Source organism: Ranitomeya variabilis, chromosome 1 (genome assembly GCF_051348905.1).
Source record: "Ranitomeya variabilis isolate aRanVar5 chromosome 1, aRanVar5.hap1, whole genome shotgun sequence".
In the NCBI taxonomy this organism is placed as follows: Eukaryota; Metazoa; Chordata; class Amphibia; order Anura; family Dendrobatidae; genus Ranitomeya; species Ranitomeya variabilis.
Window position 1 is genome coordinate 43,994,322 of NC_135232.1, and position 22,701 is coordinate 44,017,022.

Sequence of the window (22,701 nt, forward strand, 5' to 3'; positions counted from 1 at the left end):
GTGGAAATCTGTGCCTTCCTTCTAGCGCTATGTGTTGCGGTCCTTCCCTGCTGTGCTTACGGAAAGTCCCCACAACTGTTGTGTCTGTTTCTTAAGTTCCCTCACAACACGATTAGATGATGTTCTGCTAATCCTCCGTCCCTCCCTGATGTTACGGTTAGGACGGCACCCGTTTGACGGGTAGGCTCGGAGCTCTTCCGGGACCCTAGAGTCGCCCCTCTCCACAAGTTGCCCCCCAAGACTGCATAGGTGATTTAGGTGAGACAGCCCGCCTGAGACTGACTGTCCTGCCGTAGGTTCGAAGTATTGCCTGAAGCTGTATATAGAAATACTTCCTTCGGCGTTCCGGCCACCGGTTGTTTGCGCCTCAGTAGGATGTTGCCTCGATCTTACAGCACGACCCCTACTGGTATTCTCCTTGTTGCTTTGATCTCGTTTCTCACTCAGCACAATCTATCTCGCTTCTAGTCCTTCCTTGGGCACCGCCGCTATACAGAGCAGGCACGGTCCCGTTACGTTCTCTCAGTTTGCCAAGCCTCTGTCAGGATCCCACCCCTGACAGAGACCCTACCGAATCTTCCCCTGCAACACCCTCTGCCACAAGGTGTTGCCTGGCTCCAACCCAGTCAGCTTTCTGTCTAACTTCCTGCCTGACCCCCAGTTTTACCAGTGTTGTGGAGAGTGGCCTAGTAAATAGAACCCTTAGCTCCCCCTTTAGGCCCGGTGGTGAAATGTATTGGTGTCTGTGATACCTGCTCAGATAAACTCCTTCAGTGCCATCAGACGTACCATAGCTCCCCTTAGTGGCAGAGCCACAGTACTGCAACGACCAGGACTCTGGGGCGCTGCACTCCCCCCTGGTTAAACACAGTACTCCGGGACTGGGAAGAAAAACAACAATACAAGTTAGCGAAAAGACATACAGTTTTGTTTGAGTGCAATAACAATAAGTATACTTGAACAGAGCTTCCCTTTATGGGAGGTGAGGACACTTGAACGTTACAAACATGGTTAAATAACATAGCAACATGCTATAAATAACTTTTCTTACCCAACCGGAGCCACAGTACTGCAACGACCAGGACTCTGGGGAGCTGCATCTCTACTTGGGGTAAACTTTTAACCAAACATGAGTTTTAACAGCCATGAATCTTTTCTGTATTTGTATCATGCGCACTTTACATTTATTATTCTAAAATATAAAAAAAGGGCTTATTAAACCCTCGGCTCCTCGCAGTGAAGCAATAAACCGCATATTGATAAACGGTCCGGCTCAATAAATGTGTATTAACATTTCTTCAATGCTTGATTCTAAAATGTGTAACACAGGCACAAGGAAATCCATAAAATAATCCATACCAACAAAGCGTCCCTGGCCACGGTGCTCCTACTCTTGGTGCATTGATAATCACGCAGGGGTACACGACTGCCGACAATGGGGGCTTTGCACTGAACTTGCATTTTAACAAACTATACATTTTTAACTTTTTTTTTTAGTGGATTTCTGGGAGCGAAGACATTTCTAATTTTAACTGAAAATTCTGGGCAGGAAGTATCTCTGGCAATGGTCATCCGTTATATCTACAAAAGGTTAAGAAGGTCAGCGCCTCTATCTCTCGGCATAATGAAAAAAGTGGGACTTTGATGTCATTTTTCTGAACTTGTAAAAGTCTTCTAAATCTAAAGCGGCTCTTGTAAAAGTTGGAAAAGGCATTTGGAACTGAAAGTATCTCATGGGACGGCCGCATTAAATTACATAATTGTGACTACCTTCAGTTACCAATAGGGGGAGCTTACTGAAGACAGATATATACAGCTACTATTAAAAGGATATGAACACCTGCGAGGACAGTTTTTTTGTTTTAGGTTGAATGTTTCATAAAAATTATCCTCTATTTGGCTTTTACAGGTTTTTTGTTTCCTTAAACATTACTGGCTACAGAATGAGTTAACTGAGAATCCAGCAGTGAGCTCATTCTGACAAATAGTATATATATTACATACAGTGGGGCAAAAAAGTATTTAGTCAGTCAGCAATAGTGCAAGTTCCACCACTTAAAAAGATGAGAGGCGTCTGTAATTTACATCATAGGTAGAGCTCAACTATGGGAGACAAACTGAGCAAAAAAAATCCAGAAAATCACATTGTCTGTTTTTTTATCATTTTATTTGCATATTCTGGTGGAAAATAAGTATTTGGTCAGAAACAAACAATCAAGATCTCTGGCTCTCACAGACCTGTAACTTCTTCTTTAAGAGTCTCCTCTTTCCTCCACTCATTACCTGTAGTAATGGCACCTGTTTAAACTTATCAGTATAAAAAGACACCTGTGCACACCCTCAAACAGTCTGACTCCAAACTCCACTATGGTGAAGACCAAAGAGCTGTCAAACACTGACACCAGAAACAAAATTGTAGCCCTGCACCAGGCTGGGAAGACTGAATCTGCAATAGCCAACCAGCTTGGAGTGAAGAAATCAACAGTGGGAGCAATAATTAGAAAATGGAAGACATACAAGACCACTGATAATCTCCCTCGATCTGGGGCTCCACGCAAAATCCCACCCCGTGGGGTCAGAATGATCACAAGAACGGTGAGCAAAAGTCCCAGAACCACGCGGGGGGACCTAGTGAATGAACTGCAGAGAGCTGGGACCAATGTAACAAGGCCTACCATAAGTAACACACTACGCCACCATGGACTCAGATCCTGCAGTGCCAGACGTGTCCCACTGCTTAAGCCAGTACATGTCCGGGCCCGTCTGAAGTTTGCTAGAGAGCATTTGGATGATCCAGAGGAGTTTTGGGAGAATGTCCTATGGTCTGATGAAACCAAACTGGAACTGTTTGGTAGAAACACAACTTGTCGTGTTTGGAGGAAAAAGAATACTGAGTTGCATCCATCAAACACCATACCTACTGTAAAGCATGGTGGTGGAAACATCATGCTTTGGGGCTGTTTCTCTGCAAAGGGGCCAGGACGACTGATCCAGGTACATGAAAGAATGAATGGGGCCATGTATCGTGAGATTTTGAGTGCAAACCTCCTTCCATCAGCAAGGGCATTGAAGATGAAACGTGGCTGGGTCTTTCAACATGACAATGATCCAAAGCACACCGCCAGGGCAACGAAGGAGTGGCTTCGTAAGAAGCATTTCAAGGTCCTGGAGTGGCCTAGCCAGTCTCCAGATCTCAACCCTATAGAAAACCTTTGGAGGGAGTTGAAAGTCCGTGTTGCCAAGCGAAAAGCCAAAAACATCACTGCTCTAGAGAAGATCTGCATGGAGGAATGGGCCAACATACCAACAACAGTGTGTGGCAACCTTGTGAAGACTTACAGAAAACGTTTGACCTCTGTCATTGCCAACAAAGGATAGATTACAAAGTATTGAGATGAAATTTTGTTTCTGACCAAATACTAATTTTCCACCATAATATGCAAATAAAATGATAAAAAAACAGACAATGTGATTTTCTGGATTTTTTTTTCTCAGATTGTCTCCCATAGTTGAGGTCTACCTATGATGTAAATTACAGACGCCTCTCATCTTTTTAAGTGGTGGAACTTGCACTATTGCTGACTGACTAAATACTTTTTTGCCCCACTGTATACACACTGCTCAAAAAAATAAAGGGAACACTTAAACAACTGAATATAACTCCAAGTAAATCAAACTTCTGTGAAATCAAACTGTCCACTTAGGAAGCAACAATGATTGACAATTAATTTCACATGCTGTTGTGCAAATGGAATAAACAACAGATGGAAATTATTGGCAATTATCAAGACACCCTCAATAAAGGAGTGGTTCTGCAGGTAGGGACCACAGACCACATCTCAGTACCAATGCTTTCTGGCTGATGTTTTGGTCACTTCAGAATGTTGGTTGTGCTTTCACACTCGTGGTAGCATGAGACGGACTCTACAACCCACACAAGTGGCTCAGGTAGTGCAGCTCATCCAGGATGGCACATCAATGCAAGCTGTGGCAAGGTTTGCTGTGTCTGTCAGCGTAGTGTTCAGAGGCTGGAGGCGTTACCAGGAGACAGGCCAGTACACCAGGAGACGTGGAGGGGTCCATAGGAGGGCAACAACCCTGCAGCAGGACCACTACCTCAGCCTTTGGGGAAGGAGAGGAGCACTGCCAGAGCCCTACAAAATGACCTCCAGCAGGCAACAAATGTGCATGTGTCTGCACAAACGGTTAGAAACCGACTCCATGAGGATGGTCTCAGTGCCCGACGTCCACAGATGGGGGTTGTGTCACAGCCCAACACCGTGCAGGACGCTTGGCATTTGCCACAGAACACCAGGATTGTCAAATTCACCACTGGCGCCCTGTGCTCTTCACAGATGAAAGCAGGTTCACACTGAGAACATGTGACAGACGTGTCAGAGTCTGGAGGCTGTTATGACCCCAATGGCAGAGGGTCTCAGAAATAATTTCTAAGTCTGCAAACACAAAAAACCAACTCATAGGGCAGTGGTAACTGGGCTGACCATATATCTAATCCTAGCACCACAAATAACAGCAGCCGGGGAACGTTCCTACGTTGGTTCTAGACGTCTCGCGCCAGCCGGAGAACTAGCTAACCCTAGAAGGGAAAAGAAAGACCTTTCTTGCCTCCAGAGAATAGACCCCAAAAGTTGGATACAAGCCCCCAACAAATAATAACGGTGAGGTAAGAGGAAAAGACAAACATAAGAATGAGCTAGGTATTTAGCAAAGAGAGGCCCACTAGCTAATAGCAGAATATAGAAAGATAACTTATATGGTCAGCAAAAACCCTATCAAAAATATCCACACTGGAAATTCAAGAACCCCCGAACCGTCTAACGGCCCGGGGGGAGAACACCAGCCCCCTAGAGCTTCCAGCAAGGTCAGGAATCACATTTAGTACAAGCTGGACAAAAATGAGAGCAAGCAAATAACCCAAAAAACAAAGAAGCAGGACTTAGCTTAATTTTGCACGAACCAGGACCAGCAGATAGGAGCAAACAGAATGTGTCTGATTACAACGATGCCAGGCACTGGACTAAGGTTCCAGGAGGTTTATATAGCAACACCCCTGAACTAACGACCCAGCTGGGTGCAAACTGAGGGAAGAAAATCCCAGAGTCATATCACTAGTAACCACAAGAGGGAGCCAAAAAGTCTAATTCACAACAGGAGGCGCCGTGGAGAGCGATCTGCTGCCTGCAACAACCTTCAGCATGACCGGTTTGGCAGTGGGTCAGTAATGGTGTGGGGTGGCATTTCTTTGGAGGGCCGCACAGCCCTCCATGCGCCAGAGGCAGCCTGACTGCCATTAGGTACCAAGATGAGATCCTCAGACCCCTTGTGAGACCATATGCTGGCCCTGGGTTCCTCCTAATGCAGGACAATGCCAGACCTCATGTGGCTGGAGTGTGTCAGCAGTTCCTGCAAGATGAAGGCATTGAAGCTACGGACTGGCCCGCCCGTTCCCCAGACCTGAATCCGATTGAACATATCTGGGACATCATGTCTCGAACCATACACCCACGTCACGTTGCACCACAGACTGTCCAGGAGTTGGTGGATGCTTTAGTCCAGGGCTGGGAGGAGATCACTCCCGCCGCTTCATCAGGAGCATGCCCAGCCATTGTAGGGAGGTCATACAGGCACGTGGAGGCCACACACACTACTGAGCGTCATTTCCTTGTCTTGAGGCATTTCCACTTAAGTTGAATCGGCCTTTATTTTCCACTTTGATTTTGAGCATCATTCCAACTCCAGACCTCAGTGGGATATTAGTTGTGATTTACATTGATAATTTTTAGGTTTTACTGTTCTCAACACATTCCACTATGTAATGAATAAAGATTTACAACTGGAATATTTAATTCAGTGATATCTAGGATGTGGGATTTTAGTGTTCCCTTTATTTTTTTGAGCAGTATATATATACACTCACTGGCCACTTTATTAGGTACACCTGTCCAACTTCTTGTTAACACTTAATTTCTAATCAGCCAATCACATGGCGGCAACTCAGTGCATTTAGGCATGTAGACATGGTCAAGACAATCTCCTGCAGTTCAAACCGAGCATCAGTATGGGGAAGAAAGGTGATTTGAGTGCCTTTGAACGTGGCATGGTTGTTGGTGCCAGAAGGGCTGGTCTGAGTATTTCAGAAACTGCTGATCTACTGGGATTTTCACGCACAACCATCTCTAGGGTTTACAGAGAATGGTCCGAAAAAGAAAAAAAATCCAGTGAGCGGCAGTTCTGTGGGCGGAAATGCCTTGTTGATGCCAGAGGTCAGAGGAGAATGGGCAGACTGGTTCGAGCTGATAGAAAGGCAACAGTGACTCAAATCGCCACCCGTTACAACCAAGGTAGGCCTAAGAGCATCTCTGAATGCACAGTGCGTCGAACTTTGAGGCAGATGGGCTACAGCAGCAGAAGACCACACCGGGTACCACTCCTTTCAGCTAAGAACAGGAAACTGAGGCTACAATTTGTACAAGCTCATCGAAATTGGACAGTAGAAGATTGGAAAAACGTTGCTTGGTCTGATGAGTCTCGATTTCTGCTGCGACATTCGGATGGTAGGGTCAGAATTTGGCGTAAACAACATGAAAGCATGGATCCATCCTGCCTTGTATGGAGCATCTTTGGGATGTGCAGCCGACAAATCTGCGGCAACTGTGTGATGCCATCATGTCAATATGGACCAAAATCTCTGAGGAATGCTTCCAGCACCTTGTTGAATCTATGCCACGAAGAATTGAGGCAGTTCTGAAGGCAAAAGGGGGTCCAACCCGTTACTAGCATGGTGTACCTAATAAAGTGGCCGGTGAGTGTATATATATATACCGTATTTTACGCTTTGTAAGACGCACTTTATTTCCCCCAAATTTGGGGGGGAAATGTGGGTGCGTCTAACAAAGCGGATATACCGCTTACCATTACAGGCTGGGATGAGGGGGTGTCCGCCGCTGCTACCGCCCGCCGCCGCTGTCACCCGCCGCCACTGCCGGGGTTGTCCGCTGCTGCCCCGGGTGATGCTGGAGGCTCCGGTGCTGCGAGGGGCCCTGGCGTCATTTTGTGAAAGACCAGAGCCCCCCGGCAGTTCGTCCATGCGTTCTAGTATGACTAACTCCTGGAAAATGGCCGCCGGAATCTCGGGAGATGAGATTTCAGCACTGAGATCTCATCTCTCGAGATTCCGGCGGCCATTTTCCCGGAGTCAGTCATACAGGAACGCATGGACGAACTGCTGGGGGCTCTGGTCTTTCACAAAATGTTGCCAGAGCCCCCCGCAGCACCGGAGACAGCCCTGGAGACAGCCCTGCAGCACTGGAGACAGCCCTGCAGCACCACAGCCCCCTGTAGTACCAGAGCCCCCTGCAGCACCAGAGCCCCCTGCAGCACCAGAGCCCCCTGCAGCACCCCTCATCCCAGCCTGCAGCACAGCAGCCCCCATGCAGCACCGAAGCCCCCCTGCAGACCCCATCATCCCAGCCTGCAGCAATGCTCCACTCCTGCCTCCAGCAACGACCCTGGGAACCTGATCCACCGCAGCCACAACCCCTGGTAAGCAATAAGACGCATGGATTATAAGAAGCCCCCTCAATTTATTAAAAAAAGTTTTTTCCTATTTTTCTCCTCAAAATTTGGGGTGCGTCTTATAATCCGGAGCGTCTTACAAAGCGAAAAATACGATATATATATTTATATACTGTTTCTGGGCTCCTCTTCTCTCTTTTCACTTTTTCTAAGCTCCTCTTATCTGATTTATGACCTTTGATGTGGTGTGTGGTTATAGATCAGCACAGCAGAGTTGAGAAAAACACAGTTACAATTTGTGAACAGAAAAATGATTTTTTTTAATCACTTACTTCTTTATCCTCGCTCTAGATTACAGCCGCTCCACCTGGCTTCTATCCCGATATCTATTGTTCTGATTTTGCTGGTGAAATGGGGCGCTTTTTGGGAACTGCCCAAGCATCAGTGGGACAGTTGTAGGCGGGTGTGGTGGGCGAACACCCTGCTCATCACCAACTTCGTATCCGTTTCCGACTCTGTGAGTACATACATTGATTACGTTTGTTCACCTCGATTGCAACAGTTTAACCTCTTGAATGCCACTGTCAGTTGTAACGTCGGCACTTAAGAGGTTAAAAATGAGCGGGTGTCCCTATCAATTCCCCCTCTACAGAATTGTGGGGTGCCATTGCCATTGTAATGGTATTTGGAAAACTAATAAAAAATGTAAAACACATTACAAAATATATGTAAAAAATTATAAAATTATTCAAATACTCTTTTTCTGAAATGTAAATAGCAAAATCTAAAAAATTCAAAAAAGTTACAAACTATTTTGTATCGCTGGGGGCGTAATTGTCCAAAGGAATAAATCTAGATAACTGTCCAAAATGATAAAGGGTGAAAAAGGAGAAAAATATAAATATGGCCCTAAAAAATGAATAAAAAGCGATCAGAAAGTTGTACGGATACCCCAAAAAACCTACAGCTCGCCCACAAGAAACAAGCCACACTAAATTACCCAATAAATAAAAAAAAGTGATGGCTCTCAGAATATGGTGACTAATGAGGTATATTTATTTTACTTGTTTTTTTCATTCTGCATAGAAAAAGAATAGAAAACTACACACATTTGCTGCCACCATAACCTGACTGACCTTTAGAAATGATTTTTTTCCAATAATTATATGAACGTCATAAAAGCAAATCCTCAAAAAACAAGTGCAAAATAGCAGTTTTTTTTTAATTTGACCCCACTTGGAATTAGCATTTTTTTTAGTACATTGGCAAAATAACTGGTGCCAAAAAATAACAAATCCATAGCTATGTTGGTGGGAAAAAAATATGGCTCTTGGGAGGCAAGGAGGAAACAAAATAAAGCAAGAAAAATGGCTCCGTTTCCAAAAGGGTTGAGAAGTTACACATGTACAGTAGTATGGGGATGACGTAACAAATACAAAATGTGTACTTGGAAGAAGCTCCAAATTTATCAATCATCGTTAAACACTGATTCTTGTGCAAAGAATGGCAGCAGCGCATCTCTTACATTAACCCCGAAGTTTGGTGAAGGATATTGTGTGCACCTCAACGTCATCCAAAATGTTTGAGATAAGTTGGAACACGGACGTCCCACAAAATCAGTATCAGACCTCCCCCAAAGTTAGTGTCAGACCTCCCCCAAAATTGGTGTCGGACCTCCCCTAAAATCAGTGTCGGACAGCCCCCAAAATCAGGGTCGAACCGCCCCCAAAATCAAAGTCCGTGTTGGACCTCCCTCAAAATTAGTGTCGGACCTCCACCAATAGCAGTGTCAGACCTCCTCCAAAATCAGTGTCAGTCCTCCCTCAAAATCAGTGTCAGACCTCCCCCCAAAATCAGTGTCGGATCTACCCAAAAATCAGTGTCGGACCTCCCCCAAAATTGGTTAGACCTCCCATAAAATCAGTGTCGGACCGCCCCCAAAAACAAAATCCGTGTTGGACCTCCCTCAAAATTAGTGTCGGACCTCCACCAATATCAGTGTCGGACCTCCTCCAAAATAAGTGTCAGACCTCCCCCAAAATCAGTGTCGGACCTCCCCCAAAATCCGTGTTGGACCTCCCCCAAAATGGGCATCGGACCTCCTCCAAAATCAGTGTCAGACCTCCCCCAAAATCAGCGTTGGATCTCCCCAAAATCAGTGCCGGATCTACCCAAAAATCAGTGTCGGACGTCCCCCAAAATCGGCGTCAGACCTCCCCAAAATCGGCGTCAGACCTCCCCCAAAATCAGAGTCAGACCTCCCCCAAAATTGGTGTCGGACCTTCCCTAAAATCAGAGTCGGAACACCCCCAAAAACAAAATCCCTGTTGGACCTCTCTCAAAATCAGTGTTGGACCTCCCCCAAAATCGGCATCAGACATCCCCCAAAATCAGCGTCAGACCTCCCCAAAATTGGTGTCGGACCTTCCCTAAAATCAGTGTCGGACCGCACCCAAAAACATAATGCGTGTTGGACCTCTCTCAAAATCAGTGTTGGACCTCTGTTGAGAATTCCGTTCTCGAACTCCCTCCTGTGGTCATGAATGGTACTTCGGCGAGTTCTGTCCATGACCTCCCTCTGGTGGCTGTGAGTGGAACTGCTGGTTCTTGAGTTTGCTTCCTCAGCTGCCCTCGTTTATGGCCAGGCTGGCTTCTCTATTTAACTCCACTCAGATCATTACTCCATGCCAGATGTCAATGTCTCAGTACTGGTTCAGATCTCTCTAGGATCTTTCTGATGACCTGTCTACTCGAGCAGAAGCTAAGTCCCTGCTAGTTCATTTGTTGTTCATTGTGTACTGAATATATTTCTTAGTACTTGCTAAGTTCTAGTCCAGCTTGCTATCATGATATTGCCTTGCTAGCTGGAAGCTCTGGGGTGCAGAGTGGCACCTCCGCACCGTGAGTCGGTGCGGGGGTCTTTTTTGCACACTCTGCGTGGTTTTTTGTAGTTTTTGTGCTGACCGCATAGATCCCTTACTATCCTCTGCTATTTAGTGAAGACTGGCCTCCTTTGCTAAAACCTGTTTCATTTCTGTGTTTGTGAGTTTCCTCTTAACTCACAGTCAATATTTGTGGGGGGCTGCCTTTTCCATTGGGGAATTTCTCTGAGGCAAGGTAAGGCTTTATTTTCTATCTTTAGGGGTAGTTAGCTCTTAGGCTGTGAAGAGGCGTCTAGGGAGAGTTAGGTACGCTCCACGGCTATTTCTAGTGTGTGTGATAGGATCAGGGTTTGCGGTCAGCAGAGATCCCACTTCCCAGAGCTTGTCCTGTCTTTTGGGTTTAACCATCAGGTCATTCCAGGTGCTCCTAACCACCAGGTCCATAACAGACCTCCCCCCAAATCGGCATCAGACCTCCCTCAAAATCGGCATCAGACATCCCCCAAAATCAGCGTCAGACCTCCCTCAAAATTAGTGTCGGACCTCCACCAATATCAGTGTTGCATCTACCCAAAAATCCGTGTCGGACCTCCCCCAAAACAAGTGTCGGAACTCAGAAATGTTCTTCTGCAGGCGCATTAATTCCGACAGATGCCCTCCGAAATCTAGTGGATTCTTCCTAGACGAGCGAAGCTTAAACTCCTGCCCATAATATGTATAAGAAAAGTTTGTGCCGACAGTTGGAGATATTGAGCGGAGTCCTCGTCATTTATTGCAGTGCACCGGCTGGGCCTGGTATCTCTCCGCTGATTTCCAGTTCCATCTTACGACGCCGCTCGTAATCTTCCTCTACGTCAGGTAAGTGTGTCTTCAGGCTCATGTAATTATCCGGACATTACTGAGCGCTCGGGTTCAGCGGTCCCGGGTGATGGCCGATATTAATATCATAGATCATTGGGCGCATGGCGGTGTCAGCTCCGCTTTAGCCACTAGGTCTGAGGACCCCGCGCTCGAGTTGTGCCCTGCGGTATATTTACAACAGGCGGCCGGCGACTAGTTTACGAGACCCATAATAACAGCGGTGGGGGGGTCTGCTTAATTGTGGAAGTATTACGGCTTACTGATATCATGTAGATTATACTTAATCTTAGTAATTAAAGGGGAACTCCAAAGTTGTTTCCTAATATGAAGGGGTTAAAACTGAAATGGAGATTTAGATTGGGTTGAGGGGCTTCAACTTTTTGATTTATGCTGGGGAAGAGCTGAGCTATAGGAACATAGATCCTGCGCTATCTATACAGATTTGATACCTTCCATGTTACAGTATACTGTCTTTGATAATGCTAAACTCAAACTGCTCAAAAGTGACCTCTACAAAATTGCAAGCGCTAGTCTATTGGGAGACTCAGTTTTCACTGTGACCAGTATCATTTTATAAAATATTGACATGGAAAATAAAAATAAAAACTCCAAGATAGAATAAAAATATGCTTCAAATAAAAAACTCGACTTTTAACTTTAGGTCATTTTCTGAGTGATGACCTATTTCCTATAAAGGAAATCTATCACCAGGTTTTTACCTACCTAAGAGCGGCATGATGTAGGGACAGAGACCCTGATTCCAGCGATATATCAGTCACTGGGTGCAGCAGTTGTGATACAATTACAGTTTTCTCTGCTGTACATCTAGCAGAGCTCAAATGCTGAGCTGTGTATAACCCTGCCCACACCACTGATTGGCTGCTTTCTGTGTACACTGTGCATAGGCAGAAAGCTGCCAATCAGTGGTTGGGGTGAGGATGGACCAGGAGGCACCTAGTCCTTTAGTGATAATGTAGCGCCCCCCCCACTGCCGCAGGGCCGAGGGGTACCCGGTACCGGGCCTCTGAGTCTCTGCTCTGGGGTTGTCACGGTGGCTAGGCCTGGTCCGTGGCCCTGCTGAGGGGCGCCCAAATAAAGGGATGAGTAGTTCGATGTGTGGTGCAGGACGCAATCAATCACAAGGACACAGGGGTGCAGTCTCTTTACCTCTTTACTGAAGGTCTCTGGGTCCTCAGTCCGGAATACGGTTCACCAGGCTGCGCAAGTCCGGCCGGTCCAATGGCACCTCCAGAGTTCTCTTTGCAGGTGGAAATCTGTGCCTTCCCGCTAGCGCTATGTGTTGTGGTCCTCCCCTGCTGTGCTTACGGGATAGTCCCCACAACTGTTGTGTCTGTTTCTCGTGTTCCCTCACAACTCGATTAGATGATGTTCTGCTAATCCTCCGTCCCTCCCTGATGTTACGGTTGGGACGCACCCGTATGACGGGTAGGCTCGGAGCTCTTCCGGGACCCTAGAGTCGCCCCTCTCCACAGGTTGCCCCCTATGTCTGCGTAGGTGATTTAGGTGAGACAGCCCGCCTGTGACTGACTGTCCTGCCGTTGGTTTGAAGTATGGCTTAGAGCTCTGTACTTCCTCGGCGTTCCGGCCGCCGGTTGTTTGCGCCTCAGTAGGACGTTGCCTCGATCTTACAGCACGACTCCTACTGGTATTCTCCTTCTTGCTTTGATCTCGTTTCTCACTCAGCACAATAAATCTCGCTTCTTATCCTTTCTTGGGGCACCGCCGCTATACTGAGCAGGCACGGTCCCGTAACATTCTTTCTCGTTGCCAGGCCTCTGTCAGAATCCCACCCCTGACAGGGACCCTACCGAATCTTCCCTCACAACACCCTCTGCCACAAGGTGTTGCCTGGTTCCAACCCAGTCAGCTTTCTCTCTAACTTCCTGCCTGACCCCCAGTTTTACCAGTATGTGAGGAGTGGCCTAGCTCCCCCTGGAGGCCGACTGTGAAATGTATTGGTGTATGTGATACCTGGTCAGATGAACTCCTTCAGTGCCATCAGACGTACCATAGCCCCCCTTAGCGGCGGAGCCACAGTACTGCAACGACCAGGACTCTGGGGCGCTGCACTCCCCACCGGTTAAATCCAGTACTCCGGGACTGGGAAGAAAACAACAATACATGTCAGCAAAAAGACATACAATTTTTGTGAGTGCAATAACAATAAGCATATTTGAACAGAGCTTCCCTTTATGGGAGGTGAGGACACTTGAACGTTACAAACATGGTTAAATACTTTTAAATAACTTACTATAAATAACTTTTCTTACCCAACCGGGTATTCTACTAAGTGCAAAATTTTTGAACAGTAATTTAATATTGCCTTTAAGGATGTACACTCTGAATCCACTAGAGACCTTCTTATAACACATTATAAGGCTTAAGCAACTGTGCTACATTCTCCTACTTTACGTCTGCAGGACCGCCTGTCCTAACTGCTCCAGACCTACTGCCTCTCCTTTCTGTTACAGGACCGCTCCTTTCTGCCCGAGCCTACTGTCCTTCCACTACTATACACAGTATAGAACATGTTTTTCTTTCAGTTCAAGATCACTGAGCCATCTCTGTATAGCTCCTGGGAGGACTCACTAACTAACCCCGTACGGGTTCACTTCTCTGTCCTCATTCTTCTATCAACATTATCAAACATTTCTTACATTCAACTAGTTAGTTACATTTAACTCTTACATATCAGCATTTTTACTTTCTCTTTTAAGACATTATTACTATCTAACTGTCTTAAGGCAATACTTTTCTTAATTGCAACATGTGAACATCCCCTTTAAGAAGGGACCAAGTCTCTATGAGGTAGCGCAACTTCTCAAGCTGCAAGTTTGTTCGCAGTAAGGACTCCAATGCTGTTTCCAGGAACAGTTTCTTCGCAAAGAGTCCGTCTTTTATGTAAAACCAGTAGGGAGCACCTTTAAGAAGGTGCAAACTATATACAAGGAGTTTGTATCATGCATTGTTCATGATTCAGCAGTTCTTTGATAACTTGACAAAAGTAGAAAACAAACAAAAAGCAATAGGGATGCCGGGTCAACAAAGGGATCCCTTTAAGAGTTAACCCTGGACGGGTTTTAGCAGCAACATAGTGGAAAGATAAACAGTCAACTATTTACAATCAATAAAGCATTTTTGCTTACTTGAACCACTCAGGAGGCAGCACCGGCGGAGGCAACCCCTTTGGGTATTGCGAGCCGCCCGGTACTGCATAAGGGGGTCTGTTGTCCCATCTGGGGGTCTGTGTACCCACAGTCTTCAGTTCTGGGGCAGCAGGAACACCGATCACCTGAGGAGGTGCCTCCTTGGCCACGACAGCGGTGGAGGTCATAATGCTGCAAGTCGTGGCCTTTACAATTGTGCATGTTGGGGTGACCACGGTGGTCTCGGTAGTGATCGTAGGCCGACCACAAGGGGGCACTTTGGCTACGGGGGACAGCTTTTCCGGCACCTTAGTCGGGGTTTCCATCGACTTCCTCTTGCGGACATTTAAAGCGAACCACCCCTTCTCCCCAAAGTGCCGGGTGTAGGTAATTTCATCCCCTGAGTAGAGGTCCCGGTCCGGGTGACCCTCCCTCAGGTGAGACTCGACATCCCTCTGGTTGACAAACACTTCCGCATACAGGCCCGGCTCTTTAATGAAGCCCCAGCCTCCGCGGAGTTTGAAGGCGACGACGGTGCCCTGCCTGCGCGGGGCCTGGTGAGCGGTGGGGTCCTTGCGGGCCCGATCCTTGACCGCCAAGTCTTTTTGGTGGTAGGCCTCTAGCCCGGCCTGGTATTCTCTTTCCTCCTCCTTCCACTGTCGTTCTAGCTGGGCCTGGTATTCCTCCCAGCTTAGGGCCTGTACCATCTCCCCCTCTTGGGTCTTCACCCCGGGGAACCCCATAAGATTGGATCCTGGGTTCACCCAGCGGCACACTGTGCGCTCCGCGCGGACCTCACACAGCAGGGCAGTGGGTGGAATCGGGGCTTTCAGGCGGTGTTCCAGACCCGTGGGCTCCTCCCATGGCAATAGGCGCTGGAGTCTATGGGTCCCAGGGAGAGGGGGTGCCGCAACGGGGCCTACTAACAAGCCCTCGGTGTTGTGAAATTGGATTTTGGGCTCCCCCGGTGGCCACTGGTGGAATTGAACTTGTGTGCATCATCCCCTCTGTTCACCTGTTCCCATCAGGATGTGGGAGTCGCTATTTAACCTTGCTCCTCTGTCACTTCCATGCCGGTCAACATTGTAATCAGAAGCCTTTCTGTGCATGTTCCTGCTACCAGACAACTTCCAGCTAAGTCGGACTTTTGTCCTTGTTTGTTTTTTGCATTTTGTTCCAGTTCACAGCTGCAGTTTCGTTTCTGTGTCTGGAAAGCTCTTGTGATCTGAAATTGCCACTCTGATGTTATGAGTTAATACTAGAGTCTTAAAGTAATTTCAGGATGGTGTATTGATAGGGTTTTCAGCTGACCATGAAAGTACCCTTTCTGTCTTCCGGCTATCTAGTAAGCGGACCTCGATTTTGCTAAACCTATTTTCATACTACGTTTGTCATTTTCATCTTAAATCACCGCCAATATATGTGGGGGCCTCTGTCTGCCTTTCGGGGAAATTTCTCTAGAGGTGAGCCAGGACTATATTTTCCTCTGCCAGGATTAGTTAGTCCTCCGGCCGGCGCTGGGCGTCTAGGGATAAAACGCAGGCTACGCTACCCGGCTACTGTTAGTTGTGCGGCAGGTTTAGTTCATGGTCAGTTTAAGTTTCCATCCTTCCAAGAGCTAGTTCCTATGTATGCTGGGCTATGTTCTCTTGCCATTGAGAACCATAACAGTTTGACCGGCCCACAAAGGGTTAAATTAATTGGCAGAGAAAGGAGAGAAAAAAGAAGTCTGCTGAAAATTTTTTTTTTTTTTTTTTTTTCCTTCAGTTCTGAGTGTGCTTTCAATTGAATCACTTGCAAGTCTGCCTATATTGCAGCCTTCCTCTCTCTCTCTCCTTCTAATCCTGGAATGGCTCTGTGTTCACCTGTTTAAAATGGATATTCAGAGTTTAGCTGCAGGTTTGAATAATCTCACCACGAAAGTTCAAAATTTACAAGATTTTGTTGTTCATGTTCCTATATCTGAACCTAGAATTCCTTTGCCTGAATTTTTCTCGGGGAATAGATCTTGCTTTCAAAATTTCAAAAATAATTGCAAGTTGTTTTTGTCCCTGAAATCTCGCTCTGCTGGAGATCCTGCTCAGCAGGTCAGGATTGTGATTTCCTTGCTCCGGGGCGACCCTCAAGATTGGGCTTTTGCATTGGCTCCAGGGGATCCTGCGTTGCTCAATGTGGATGCGTTTTTTCTGGCCTTGGGGTTGCTTTATGAGGAACCTCATTTAGAGCTTCAGGCGGAAAAAGCCTTGATGTCCCTATCTCAGGGGCAAGATGAAGTTGAAATATACTGCCAAAAATTCCGTAAATGGTCTGTGCTTACTCAGTGGAATGAGTGCGCCCTGGCGGCGAATTTCAGAGAGGGTCTCTCTGATGCCGTTAAGGATGTTATGGTGGGGTTCCCTGTGCCTGCGGGTCTGAATGAGTCCATGACAATGGCTATCCAGATCGATAGACGTCTGCGGGAGCGCAAACCTGTGCACCATTTGGCGGTGTCTACTGAGAAGACGCCAGAGAATATGCAATGTGATAGAATTCTGTCCAGAAGCGAACGGCAGAATTTTAGACGAAAAAATGGGTTGTGCTTTTATTGTGGTGATTCAACTCATGTTATATCAGCATGCTCTAAGCGTACTAAGAAGCTTGATAAGTCAGTTTCAATTGGCACTTTTCAGTCTAAGTTTATTCTATCTGTGACCCTGATTTGTTCTTTATCATCTATTACCGCGGATGCCTATGTCGACTCTGGCGCCGCTTTGAGTCTTATGGATTGGTCCTTTGCCAAACGCTGTGGGTATGATTTAGAGCCTCTTGAAACTCCTATACCTCTGAAGGGGATTGACTCCACCCCATTGGCTAGTAATAAACCACAATACTGGACACAAGTAACTATGCGAATTAATCCGGATCATCAGGAGATTATTCGCTTTCTTGTGCTGTATAATCTACATGATGTGTTGGTGCTTGTGCGGAGCGCCCCCACACCGCCGCAGGGCTGAGGGGTACCCGGAGCCGGGCCTCTAGGTCTCAGTCTTGGGGTTGTCACGGTGGCTAGACCCGGTCCGTGGCCCTGTCTGTCAGTAAGGGACGTCCGGTGCAATAAGTGGTGTTGTAGCGGTGCAGGTCGCGGTAAATAATGAGGACACCAGGTTGCAGTCTCTTTACCTCTTTACTGAAGATGTTGGAGACCTCAGTCCAGAGCGCTGTTAACTGGGTTTTCAGAGACCGGCCGGTCCAACGACACATCAGGAGTTCCTCCTTACAGGTGGGAATCAGTAACTACCTTCTAGCGCTGTGTGTTGTAGTTCTTCCCTGCTGAGCTCCCGGGATAGTCCTCACAACTGTTTCTTTCTGTCTCTACTGTTCTTTCTCCGTCCTCCAGATGATATGGTAGGACGCACCCGTATGACGGGGTAGGCCTGGAGTTCTTCCGGGACCCTAGAGTCGCCCCTCTCCCACAGCTGCCTCCGTTGTCTGCTTAGGTGTTAAGTGAGACAGCCAACCTGTAATTAGCTGTCCGGCCGTGGTTTGCAATGTACTTAAAGTCTCTTACTTGCTCGGCGTTCCGGCCACCGACTGTTTGCGCCTCAGAAGGATGTTGCCTCGGTCTAACAGCAGGACCCCTTCTGGTATTTCTCCTTTTCTGTATTCCCGTTGTTTACTGGTTAGTTCTGCTCTGAGGAGTCTGCCAGGATCCCATCCCTGACAGGTCCTCTCACTAGCTCTTCCCAGCTACTTCTCCCTGTCTTCCTGTCCAACCCCCAGTTTTACCAGAGTTGTGAGGAGTGGCCTACTAGATAGGACCACCCCCCCTGGTGGCCGGAGTGTGAGGTGTGGTGTGAGTGTACCTGATCAGAGAAACTCCTTAGTGCAATCAGACGTACCATAGCTCCCCGTAGTGGCGGAGCCACAGTACTGCAACAACCAGGACTCTGGGGTGCTGCACTCCCCCCCGGTTAAATCCAGTACTCCGGGACTGGGAAAACAAGAACAATAATACATGTTAACAGAAAACACACAAATTTTTGAAATAGCATAACAATTGAACATAACAATGCTTCCCTTTACAGGAGGTGAGGATTCTTGAACGTTGCAAAAGTTAGGTCATGCACAGTTTATGACTCTCAGTTCAGTGGTTGAAACAGCGGGGACCCCGGGTAAACAAAGGGGGCCCCTTTTTGAAAGTTTTTGAGCAATTCACCGTCCATTACTCTATTGTCCATTTAAAAACCTGTAACAAAAAGATATATATACAAACATTTTCAATTAAATAGCAGCCCTTATTAATACCTCCAAAGTTTGTAGCGGAGGGGAGTTTGATTTTGAGTGCTGCGTGTGGACCTTCGCAGCGCAGGGGTTGCTATCGGCCTAACAGGGCCCGCTATGCTTGCTACCGCTGGTGTAGTGCACTGTCTTCTAGCTACACTTCTAGTGAGTTGGGGTAGCACTGGCAGGTTAGGGCTCTCAGAGCTGCTGCTATCAACAGTGGGTACAGCAGATTCACCGATAGCAGAGGGAGGATTTGCCGGTTCAACGGTTGGCATGGCTTCATCAGGTAAGGCTTGTTGAGGTAGTGGGACCGGATGATCTGGTACCACCATTGTTTCTGGTGGGTCCGGCTGTGGAAACGTTAGAACAGGTACCGCGATGGCCTGATTTATCTGAGTCCAGGACTGGGGAAAGTCACCAAGGACAGTATGGAACACCTTCTCCTTTTCTACCGGCGGGGAGATTTCTGGGGCCGTGCCCCTCTCTTTCAGCTTATCGGGGCAGGCCTTAAGGTGATCCCTGGATACCGCTGTCGAGGTCTCCCCTCTGTCCTTACTGATGAGGCAGACCTTGGTGTTGTCGAAGTCAGATGGCAAGATGGTGTACGGTTCCGCTTCCCATTGGTCATCGAGCTTGTGTAACCTCCTCTTTCGCTTAAGCACTTGCTCACCAGGTGACAGGGGAATCGCAGGAGCGTGTTGGTTGTAGTCCCTTTCTTGCTTCTGCCTAGCCTGGGCGAGACTTCTCTCTACACACTCCTGTACTTCGCGGTACCTTCGCTGCCTTTCTGCATCCCAATCTGCATCCGGCGAGGTATCTTCGGGTACTAGGACCCCCATGTCCAGATCAACGGGTAACCGACTAGACCTTCCTCGCATCAGGTACGCTGGAGTACAGTTGGTGGAACTTACTGGGATGTGGTTGTACATATCCACTAAGTCAGGCAACTTTGTCGGCCACAGATTCCGTTCCTCCACAGGCAAGGTCTTCAACAAATCGATTACTACCTGGTTCATCTTCTCGCACATCCCGTTGGTTTGAGGGTGGTACGGTGTAGTTCTGATCTTCTTACACCCGTACAACTGGCAAAATTCTTGGAACACTTCCGCTTCGAATGCAGGCCCCTGATCGGTCAGTACTTTCTCTGGGTAGCCATGGGGCCTACAAAAGTGCTGCTGGAAGGCCCTAGCGGCAGTCCTAGCTGTTAGATCCTTGACAGGCACAACCACCAAAAACCTGGAGTAGTGGTCCACGATGGTAAGGGCGTAGATATAGCCCGACCGGCTAGGTGTCAGCTTCACATGATCCAGCGCGACCAGTTCGAGCGGCCGTTTGGTGATGATAGGCCGCAGGGGAGCCCGTTGACTGTCACGGTCCTTCCTGCGCAGACTACATGGACCACACTCCCGACACCACTTCTCAATGGTTCTCTTCATGCCAATCCAATAGAACCTCCCTCGGAGCAGCTTCTCCAGCTTCTTCCATCCGAAGTGTCCGGCTCCATCATGGTAGGCTCCCAGAACCATGGGCGCATCTCGCCTTGGCACCACTATCTGCCACACCAATTCATGAGTACGTGGGTCGATGCTCCTCCTGCACAACTTGCCATCATGGATAAACAGTTTGCTTCTCCCCTTCCACAGCTGTTGGGTCTCTTGTGGATCATCTGGGCCAGGGTGCAAGCCAGCCTGCGTCAAGAGTTCCTTCACCTGGCGGACTGCGGGGTCACTATCCTGGGTTTCTGCCCATCCGTGGTGGGGCAGGGGATTCAGCGCGGCATCCGGTTGGTTTTTGTGCCTGTTCTTCACATGGTGAGAGTTCTGAGTGGCTTTGGGGCGATGGAAGGCAGGCAGCTCCACCTCTTCAAGTGCCTCCGGGTCTTCTCCCACTTCAGGTAAATTAGGCATTCGGGACAGAGCATCGGCATTGGCATTCTGGTGCCCTGCCCGATATTTGATGGTGAAATTGTAGTTGGACAGCCGGGCCATCCACCGCTGTTCCAAAGCCCCGAGTTTGGCAGTATCCAGATGCGTTAGCGGATTGTTGTCCGTGAAAACGGTGAATTTCGCAGAGGCCAGGTAGTGCTTAAACCTCTCTGTCACTGCCCAGACAAGGGCAAGGAATTCCAGTTTGAAGGAACTATAGTTGTCAGGGTTCCTTTCCGTGGGACGGAGTTTCCTGCTGGCGTAAGCGATCACTCTTTCCTTGCCTTTCTGGACTTGAGACAGCACGGCTCCTAATCCCACATTACTGGCATCTGTGTACAGCACAAACGGTTGGTCGTATTCGGGGTAAGCCAGTACCTCTTCCCCCGTCAGCGCCGACTTCAAGCAGGTGAAGGATTCCTCCAGCTCCCCGTTCCAGTCAAAGGGGGTGTTCTTTCCCCTGGTCTTCTTTGGTTGGCCCACCAACAGGTTTTGCAATGGTGCGGCCTTTTTGGTGAAGTCTTTAATGAACCTCCGGTAATAGCCTACCAGCCCGAGGAACTGCCGGACTTCATGGAGGTCACTGGGCTTTGGCCAGTCCTTGATCACTGTGACCTTGTCGGGGTCTGGGGCCACTCCTTCAGCGCTCACCACATGGCCCAGGTACTGCACTTTAGGTTTCAGCAGATGACACTTGGACGGTTTCACTTTTAGGCCGAAGTTGGACAAGGCTTCAAACACCTCGGCCAGGTGCTTCAGATGGTCTTCGTAGGTTTTAGAGAAGACTATGACGTCATCCAGATATAGCAGCACGGTTTCAAAGTTCAGGTGTCCCAGGCAGCTCTCCATCATCCTCTGGAACGTTCCGGGAGCATTGCACAATCCGAAGGGCATGTAGTTGAACTCACAGAGGCCCATTGGCGTCGTGAAGGCCGTCTTCTCTTTGTCCGCCTCCGCTACAGGAACCTGCCAGTACCCACTGGTGAGATCTAAGGTAGAGAAGTAGTTAGCAGATTTTAAGGCAGCCAGAGACTCCTCTATCCTGGGTAGTGGGTATGCGTCCTTATGTGTAATGCGATTCAACTGCCTGTAATCAACACACATCCTCATTGTACCATCTTTCTTTTTAACAAGGACTAACGGAGCTGCCCAGGGGCTACAGCTGTCTCTCACCACCCCAGCCTCCTTCATTTCCCGTAACATGTCCTTGGCACACTGGTAATGAGCTGGGGGTACAGGGCGATATCTCTCTTTTATGGGTCGGTGATCTCCCGTGGGGATGTGATGTTTGATCCCTTTCACTTGCCCAAAATCTGAGGGGTGTTTGCTGAATACCTGCTCGTACTCGTGTACCACCCTGTAAGCCCCCTGTATTTGATGAGATGGGGTAGAGTCAGTGCCCACATGCAATTCCCGACACCAGTCTTTCGAGTGCTCTGCAGAACCTTTGTTCTCCGCCACGTTTGACGGGACCAAGGGTTCAGGTGCCTGTATTACACTATTATTGACAGTGAACAGTTTGGCGAGCGTGGTATACTTGGTTAGGTGGACCTCTTCCTCCCCACAATTGAGGACACGTACGGGCACTCTCCCCTGTCGGACGTCGACCACCCCCCGAGCTGTCAGAACAGTAGGCCTATTGTCTGAATATACAGGTTCTACCAAGGCCTGGTAGTCCCTACCCCTGAGGCCTATGGCTGCTCGACACCATATTAACATTTCACTCTTGGGAGGTATCGCGATGGGGTTTGAATCACTTACAGTGACACGACCAATCTCGCCACCAGTCAGCTCTACCTGCTGTCTCTGCATCAGAGCCCTGATTTCCTTCTGCAGGGCACGTTGCTCACTGTGGCCAGCGTTTTCTGCCACCTGTTGCAACAAAACAATCACTTCTGCAAGACAATTTTCTATAACATTAGTACCAAGAGTCATCATGGGATTACATTCTCGACGATCAATATCTACAATCACAATCCCTTGGGCTTTCAATTCCACCCGCCCCACTTTGATGGTGACCTCCTTATACCCCACTTGTGGCAACGGCTGACCATTACTGGCGATTAT

At 48.1% G+C, this 22,701-nt stretch overlaps 1 protein-coding gene across 1 annotated transcript in view; it reads left to right on the forward strand.

Moving 5' to 3' along the window:
- The window catches only part of LOC143793483 (O-acyltransferase like protein-like), a 135,282-nt gene that overhangs the window by 87,739 nt on the left and 24,842 nt on the right, over positions 1 to 22,701 (forward strand). Inside the window, exons 8-10 of the mRNA XM_077280489.1 lie at positions 1,498 to 1,599; positions 7,888 to 8,053; positions 11,197 to 11,276. Coding sequence (XP_077136604.1) covers positions 1,498 to 1,599; positions 7,888 to 8,053; positions 11,197 to 11,276 — 348 coding nt within the window. The remainder of the gene's footprint in view (positions 1 to 1,497; positions 1,600 to 7,887; positions 8,054 to 11,196; positions 11,277 to 22,701) is intronic.